At 44.8% G+C, this 8,752-nt stretch overlaps 1 protein-coding gene across 1 annotated transcript in view; it reads left to right on the top strand.

Annotated features, from left to right (window-relative positions):
• The first annotated feature begins 1,120 nt into the window (after window positions 1-1,120).
• The window catches only part of LOC138151639 (probable hydrolase PNKD), a 27,178-nt gene continuing 19,546 nt past the window's right edge, over window positions 1,121-8,752 (top strand). The window contains exon 1 of the mRNA XM_069075160.1: window positions 1,121-1,379. Coding sequence (XP_068931261.1) covers window positions 1,210-1,379 — 170 coding nt within the window. The 5' untranslated portion in view covers window positions 1,121-1,209. The remainder of the gene's footprint in view (window positions 1,380-8,752) is intronic.

Raw genomic sequence — 8,752 nt, 5'->3', positions numbered from 1 at the left:
CTGGGACAGCAGCCTGGGAGGAGGAGAATTGGTGGGACTTCCCTGACTCCTCCACCTTCTCTGTTAGGAGGTCTGAGTATTCCTCACCTGTGATTTCAAGACGCCTGAAGTTCAATAAAGTCCAGAAGAGGTACAACAGGCCTTGGAACTGGACCAGGGGGAGGGCAAAGGGCACCGCCTCCTTTTTCTATAAATAGTCACTGCTTTACAGCCTGGGCAGAGCTCTTTTTGCCTTTGATTTCTCAACCTACTGACTCCCTCTCCAATCCTTTCCTCTTCTTCCATAGCTGAGGGGCAGAGTAGGAGTGGGGGTAGAGGAAGGGGGAAGGGGAACAGGACAGAATCCTGCCTCTATGGCCTGGCACACGAGGGCGTGGGGAGAAGACAGAAATTTGCCTCATCTGCTTCCTGCCTCAGTAGTCTCCCAGTGGGAGAGGTAGCAAGCAGTAGCTGCGTGCAGCATTTCCTGTCCTTCCTGGATCAGGGGACAGAATGAACTTGGCCCTGTCCTTCTCGCCCTGGCCTCGAATCTCGTTTTTAGCGTTTCCCATCTCCTCTCAAACCTGCGCCTCACCCCCACACCCCACCCCCCGCATCTGCTCTTTCCCCACTTCACAATTTGCTTTAACCTTTTCCAAAGCACACATTATTTGAGTCTTATTCACCCTGCTTTCAACGTCTCCGCACCAGCGCGCAGCAGCCTAGAAAGATGCCCTCTGCCAGGAGGATGCATTTAATAAATGCCTGTTGAATTGGAGTCCAGTGAATATGACAAGGGTGAGCATGGGAAGGAAGAACGGGTCTCCCAGTCAGAAACCCCAAGATAAGCCTTATGTTTTAGGATTTTAAGGAGGAAATCACAAGTTCTGGTCCCACTCCCCTCGCTCTTTCTCCAAACCCCCTCCCCTCTGTTTCTGAGATCTTCCCCGGCTAGGGGCAAGTCACAGCAGCGCCCACCGCCACTGCGTACAAATGACTCGGGCTGGCTAGAAACCTGTCAGTGCAGCTCTCTGTGGTGGGAAGGGGCAGCAAGGGGAGGCGCTTGGCCCTAATGTCAATGTAGGGGGCGGGGCTAGAATCTCTAGGTCAAGGCTAGGGGCGGGGCCGGCCCCTGTGGTCCACTGTGCGGGTGCCCAGGGCGGGCTGTAGCCTAGCAGCGCCCCGCCCACGGCCCTCCCTCCCGGGTCCCCCGCAGAGCCGGCCCCCAGCATGGCCCTGCTGGGCTGCCCAGCCACGTCGCTGTACCCGCTCGCTTGCTGCGGTCTCGTCTTTCTCGTCCTCCTCCTGCTCTTGCTCAGCCGGACCCGCTGCGGTCGACCCCGCTGGGGCATCCCCGGCCTGATCATGGCCCGCAGCGAGAGGTTGCTTTTTCGGATCGGGTTAGTGTGCTGCGCGGACGCTAATGAGAGTTGGGGAGGGGGCTGGGAGTTGGAGGAAGGGAGACTGGGCCTGGAGAGAACGGCTAAGGGGGATGAGACTGGGGGGGCGGGGCGGGGAGAGACAGACTGCGGGAACTGGAGAGGGGATGACAGGGATGGGGGGGGAAGAGGGGGGGGGGGGGGGGGAAGATTGGAGCATCCAGGAGAGAAGGCAGAGATTGGAGGGGCAGAAGCAAAGGATCTAGGAAAGGAATTGGCAGAGACGGAGGAGCAGGGCAAGTGAGGAAGGGGAGGGGGGAGATAGAGGTACTTGGGAAAGGGAGACAGAGAGTAGGGAAGTCGGGTAGGGTAAGGGAGACGGAGTAGGGGTAGGAGGGGGAGAGAGTCGGGGTAGGTAGGAGTAAGGTAGCTGGGGGAAGGGTAGAGCAAAGACTGGGAAAGCCGGTAAGGGGGATGGCATTGAAGGGTCTGGGAAGGGGGGCGTTACAGTAATTAGGGGCAGGGAAGACAGTCACTGCAGGAGCAGGAAAAGGGGACACTGACTTGAGGGGAGGAGTTACTGGAATAGAGAAGTGATGAGCTGGTAGGTGAGGGAGAGGGGGTATTTGCCAGGCTCCAGACAGTGATAAGGCCTGAGTCCAGCTAATTAGAAGCCTGGGTACCTGATCTTTTCTCCAATCACTGAGGAAGAAGACACCCTGGCTTTCTTTCTCAAATGAATAGGCTAAATAACATCCCCCTTTTTCCACCTTTTCTGATGTTGATCTTCAGTTACTGAGAGAGAGACCAAAAAAGCTAAAGATTGTGAGATCTGACCCAAATGACCATCTAATTTCACTTTACCAGACCCCTCATTTCTTGTCTCGTCACAAGACTTCCAAACATTTTGACTCAGTCCCTTGATTGAAGATTCTCTTTTCCTTTCTCCTTGTGATGCAGACAGGGATCTCTTAGCCAGACCCTTTCCTCCCATCCCCACCCCAATCCCCTCCCCCTCCCCCATTCGAGAGAAAGGCAGAGATGGGAGAAAACATGAGACAACTTATAGCTCTCTAATCATTGTTCTCCCAGGCAATGAAGGGGATTCTCTTCCTCTACTCCCCCTCCCACCCCCTGCAGTGGGGGCAGGGTAGGGTGGGGAGAGAAAGTATTAAATACATCCATGGCACAAAATAAAAGAGAAACCATGGATTCCAGGGCTTTGGCAGGACCTTTGGTGTTCGGATCAGAAATATGGGGGACTGGCATGTTTGTGTAACACCTCCCAGTACTCTGCTTGCCTTCTCAGACCATCTGATGAGCTTCCCAGATGTTGCTTCATTATAGTTTCCTGTACAGTAGTCTATAAAACACATTTCATACAGACATTATGCATATTCTTGCAGCCACCCTGTGAGGTCGGTGCTATTGTTAGCCTCAGTCTTCAGATGAGGAGACAAAGTGACATAGCTAATAACCTGGCAGGATTTGAACCCAGGTCCTTCTGATTCCAGAAGCAGTACTCTGATAGTCTACCACTCTTTACTCTCCCACATATTTGGCTTGAGCCGCAGTATCTCCAACTTAATCAACTGCTGCTCTAAGCTAAGGGATAAAGAGATGTAAAAATTCAGAGAAAAAATGGAGGTAAGATAGTTCTTATCATTCTTTTCCATATTTTCCCCCAAATTATTCACATTTCCAAATATAGTATGTGTGATAATTTTATGAATATGCTGAGGTTCCATGTATCAAAATAATGATTTTTACTTTAGCTCTATAAAGAACATTTAAAAACACTATATATGTGTGTATGTATATATGCATATATGTGTATATAAATATATATATATATATATACATTTCTTTTCTTTATATCCCCTTCCCCTCCCCTCTTGCCCTGATTTCCATTTAAAAAACACTCTCCTTTTGGCATCAAAATTTCACATCTATACTTGGGGGGATTCAAGATAACTTCCTTCTAACTCCAACACTCATGAATTAGAAAACATACAAAGGATTTGAGGGACTTGGAATGAGATGCACGATGGCAGAATTTTCTTAACATCTCCCAAATCAGAATTCTGAGGGCTTGGGCATTCTAGAACCACTTGGTGTTTTAGCAAAGTCAGTGGACTCCAAATTACTGTGGATTTTCCTGATTCTGAGTTTCAAAATTGTCTAGTGCACATATTGCCAAATTCTCTGAGCAGAGCAGGGTGCCTAGGTTGTAAACTCCCAAACAGAGGTCTTCTGCAATCAAGACTAAAACCATGGGTGGAGCTGGAAACATGGGAGTTTGCTGCTGGTTCTGAGTGGTGCTGGCAGGAAACATCAAGGAAATAGGCAGGTGCTGGTGTAATGGAGAGGGGCCCACTTAGGCAGGAAGGATGCAGGAGAGAACACAAAGGGACCCTAGAGGCTAGGGATTCCAGCAGGAAGGAGCACAGGAGATGGGGGCAGGCCACTGGAAACCTGGACCTGGTATTGGGGACACAGTGACAGAAGGTGGAGAAGGGAAGGACAGACCTAGAGGAGAAGCAGCCTTTGAAGGTGGTGGGGTGGGAAAGGAGGAGTTGACGGTGTAGTCTTAACCATTTTGCAGTGAGGATCAAGATGACATTTCTCACCCAACCTCATCTTTCCTGATCTGCCTTATTACTAGTACTTTCCCCTTGATATGATCTTCAATTTATCTTGTCTATGTCTTATTTGTACATAGCTGTTTTCATGTTTTCTCTCCCATTATACTGTGAATGTCTTGAGAGCAAGGACTGTTTTTGTCTCTCTTTGTATCTCCCAGAACTTAGCACAGTGTGTGCATATAGTAGGCCCTTAATAAATGCTTCTTGGCTTATGTACTTGCTAAGTTTCTACTAAGGAGTGCCCTTCCCCCTCTCCTGCCTTGTGCCTTCCCCACCTTCTCTGGAGTCTCTGTCATCATTCCTTAAGCAATTGTGCTAGCAGCCTGAGTGAGGTGTGGAAGGTGGGGGTGGGGAGAAGCAGGGAGAAATAGAAAGATAAACAACATATTTTCTACCCTCGAGGAGTTTATGATTGATTTTGGGAAGTGCAGCCACACATAAGTAAAAGGAACAGAAAGGTACAAGCAATTATTAAACACCATGCGCACACAGTGTTCTAGGTCTTTTACAAATATCTCATTTGATCCATGCATTTGTAGTATATTCTGAATACCATCCTCATGGAGACAAAGTCTCGAAGACTAACAAGTGTCTCTCCTGTAAACCCTGCTACATGACTCAGTTTCCCCTCTCTGCTTTCTCTATGGAAGGTGAAGGGAAAATTATATCCTCTAGAAAAATAAGCTCTCCTTCTGTAGAGAGACCACTAATTTCCACGTCCCATGAATTCACAGTTAGGTTGATAGAGGTATTATTATTTCATATTGCTGTTACCTCTGTTTATGTGTTGGTATTTTTACTAGCTGGTAAGTTTCTTAAGTCTAGGCTTTGCCTTAGCTAAATTTTCCATCTTCCCCAAAGTTTAACAGTATTCTGTAAGTGATAATCCTTTAACAAATAAACAAGAATTCAAATTAGTGGAATGGAAAGAACACAGAATTTGGGTTAGGATCTGATTTTTAATCTTATTACCTGAGTGACCTTGGGCAAGCCAGTCAATTTCAACATAACTCAGTTTTCTCATCTGCAAATTGAATTGGACTAAAAGACCCTTCTGCCTCTAATTCATAGGACAAAAGTTTGTGAAATTCAATTGAATTGAGAGCTTCCAGCAAGGCTGAAAATTTGGGTAGCTACCCATCCCAAGGACTAGACTGTATGAACAGAAACAAGCATGGTTTATTCTTTATCTAATAGGAGAAACTCTGAGTATTTTCTCATTTTATGAATTTGCCTTCCTGCTACCCTCTGTCTTCTGTGTCCTGCCCCTTCAAAGAGACCATTGACTCTCTCACACATTTTGCAAAAGGCAACTCACTATCTGAGTTTGATAAGAGTAAAGGTCTTGATTTCAGCTAGAAAGTGAAGTGGGGAAGGATGGAAGGAATTAGAGTGAGTTGCCAATAATCTAGCATCCTATGATTTTAAACAAAAAATAATAACAATTTTTGAATCTCACATTCATTTCTGAATATGTCACTTTTCAATAGAGCAAACCATTCAATATAACAAATAATTGTTATTTGTCCTTCATTCGTAAAGAGAAGAAAGAATAAATATAACAAAATAAATATAAAATAACAAAGAAGGAGAAAAAACGGTTCAGGAAAACCAACATATCAGTTATATCTAACAGTATATATTGTATTCCATATCCATAGAACCCCCACTCTCTATCTTTAAGAATAGTTGAAGGGGAGTGGCTAGATGGCGCAGTGAATAGGGCACTGGCCCTGAATTCAAATCTGGCCTCAGACACTTGACACTCTTACTAGCCATGTGACTTTGGGCAAGTCACTTACCCCCAATTGCCCTCCAAAAAAAAAAGAATAATTGAAGGGTCATGCTACGTTTTCCTACATATATGGAGTCTCCTGTATGTCTAGTGGTAAGGTGCCACAAAATTTCATACCTCCAATGGCCAAGATAATGTGGCATAATGGCAAGGTTCTGGGTTCCTCCCTTGGTCCAGAGGTTCTTAACCTTCCTTATGTCACAGACCCCTTTGGCAGCATGGTAAAGGTGCTGGGCCCCTTTTTTTTCAGAACAATATTTTCAGATGCTTAAAATAAAAGACAAAGGATTACAAAGGAAACCAGTTTTACTGAAATAGTTACCAAAATGCATATTTTTTAAAAGTTCATGGATCCCAGGCTAAGAACACCTACCCTAGTCTCTGTGACTTTTTTAAAGTCTCAGTTTCCTCATCGGTAATTTGGAGACAGATGTCTGTCAGCATACTACTTTGTAAAACATTATATAAATTTTAGGGATTATCATTATTAGGAACAAGGAGTGAGATGGATTCTTTTTTTTCAATATCCCCCATAGACCTAGTCCAGTGCTGAGCTCATACTCTAGTTAATAATAGTGAATTACTTTGAATTGATTAGGCCAAGCCTGAGAAGAGGGAAGAGCCAAAACAGGTCTCTTTGTTGGTTGGTTAGATGGATGATCTGTTGCTCTATAATCAGGGACGAAGATACTAAAAGATCGTCTTCTCCAGAATTCAATGCTTGTAAGGAATCTGGAATTTTTCTGTGAAGACAGGGTCTTTCTATCTTTCTCTGTGTATCTGTCTCTCTTTCTCTCCCTTCCCACCCACCAGCCTTCCATAACCATCTCTCTCCTAAGGATATGTTGTTATTTAGTCATTTCAGACCTATGTGACAATTCTTGACCCCATTTGGGGTTTTGTTGGCGAAGATACTGGAGTGGTTTACCATTTCCTTCTCCAGCTCATTTTACAGATAAGGAAACTGAGGCAAACAGGATGAAATGACTTGCCCAGGGTCACACAGCTAGTAAGTATCTGAGGTCAGATTTGAACTCCAGGCCTAGCACCCTATCCACTTTACCACCTAGCCGTCTATACTTTCAAAAGCACTATCACCTCACCATTACCTGGGACACTTAGTTTGGAACAGTTGTATTTCCTAAGGAGAGAGAAGAAACAATGCAGAACCCCTGCATTCTAATTCCTTACCCTTTTCTTTGCTATAGTCAAGTTCTGGTCTTCTTTTTTTGTCTTTCTTCCCATCCCCTAAGGGCACCCAAGACTCCAGGAAACTCCATCTCTTGCGTTCTTTAACTTTCTCCTTATGGAATCACAAAATGATAGAGTGGGAAGGAAACTCTGGACAACCATCCAGGATAACTCATGCCCAAAGAAGCTGCTCTACAACATTCCTAACCAGTGGCCCCATGGCCTTTATTTTACCTTCACTACCCCCTGAGTACCTTATTCCCCTTTTGAACATTTGTAATTTCTAGGAAGTTTTTAGAGAGTCCTTCCTTGAGATTTTTGTGTGTACTCTCTTCTGCGAGGAATATCAACCTATCTCTGGGGCATAGATAAGTGTTGGCTGTGGCAGAAAAATAAACATCAGTATTCTAGACCAGGACTAAGTGAGATGAGCCTAATGATTCAGGCTGAAGAGTCAAAATACAATGAAGCACTTGGGAAAAATAAAACTCCAGTTAAAAACCACTTTACTAAATCAGAGATGATAAGAAACCAGAAGGATACAAGGTTAAACTAAATACTACCCAGTTCCTCCTGCAGAATCAACATAGCAAATAACCAGGAAAACTTTCCTAGTCTGAGTTTGGAGTTGAAAGTGAGTCTTAGCAGGGAGTGAAAGAAGTATTTAGGAAACTCCATAATTGGAGAAATGAGTTGTTTTCAGTGGGAGGCTTTGGGGGGGAGGGAGGGAGAGAGAGAGAGACAGAGAGACAGAGAGAGAGAGAGAGAGAGAGAGAGAGAGAGAGAGAGAGAGAGAGACAGAGAGAGAGAGAGAGACAGAGAGACAGAGAGAGACAGAGAGAGAGAGACAGAGAGAGAGGAGAGAGAGACAGAGAGAGAATGACACCGGTGTCCCCTGGGTTGAGCCTTTTTATACCTCAGGCAGCAAGGAAGAAAATGGCCATCCTGTCCCCTTAAAGGACCAGCCTGTACTATAGAAAACAGGTGATACTTATACCCAATTGGTGCATTATGCAAATGACTGCTAAATTTTCCCTGCTTTCTGTACTTTCTGGAAATGACATCTTCAGTCTTTTGTCATTCTTGCTAGTAACTTCCCTTGAGAAATGTTTTAGCTGTCTTCAACTTCATAGTTATCATTCTTTCTTCCTTTTAGCAACCTCTCACCTTATTTTATCACCATGACAAGAACACAATACTACATAATTTCCTTTCTCATGTCTTACTAGCTCTAACCAAGAGGATTAGCCTTTTTTTTTTTTTTTAAGTAGCCAGGACCAACTAAGGCACCAGTTTAATGAATGGGACTTATCACCAAGATTCAGGTTAGTTCTCTCCCCTACATCTCTTTAAACTCTCCTTCCTCAGTCCCTCAGCCCTGTAGAAGATTTCTGTATTTGGTATCCTAGGTAAAAGAGGAAAAAGCATACCACTAACTCTCCAAAGTTCATTTGTTCCTAAAGCCTGGAATATAAAGAGTATGATAGCTAGGGATGGGTGAAGGAATGAGGAAGCAAAACAGACCAGAATTGATTTGAGACCCCACTGACCACTGGGACTTTCCTAGCTTGAGTGTGGAGTTGAAAGGTCTAGTAGGGAGTGAAAGAAGTATTTAGAAAGTCCCTTTAGTTGGGAAAACTAGTTGGTTTTGGTTTGGGGGTTTGAGAGTTATAGAGAGAGAAGAAGAGAAGAGGAGAGAGATAGAAAGGGAAAGAGAGAGAGACAGAGGAGAGAGAGAGAGAGAGAGAGAGAGAGAGAGAGAG

This window comes from Petaurus breviceps, unplaced genomic scaffold (genome assembly GCF_028583685.1).
Source record: "Petaurus breviceps papuanus isolate PSGF00001 unplaced genomic scaffold, PetGlider_PUasm1.0 90903, whole genome shotgun sequence".
In the NCBI taxonomy this organism is placed as follows: Eukaryota; Metazoa; Chordata; class Mammalia; order Diprotodontia; family Petauridae; genus Petaurus; species Petaurus breviceps.
This window is presented reverse-complemented; position numbering and strand designations above follow the sequence as displayed.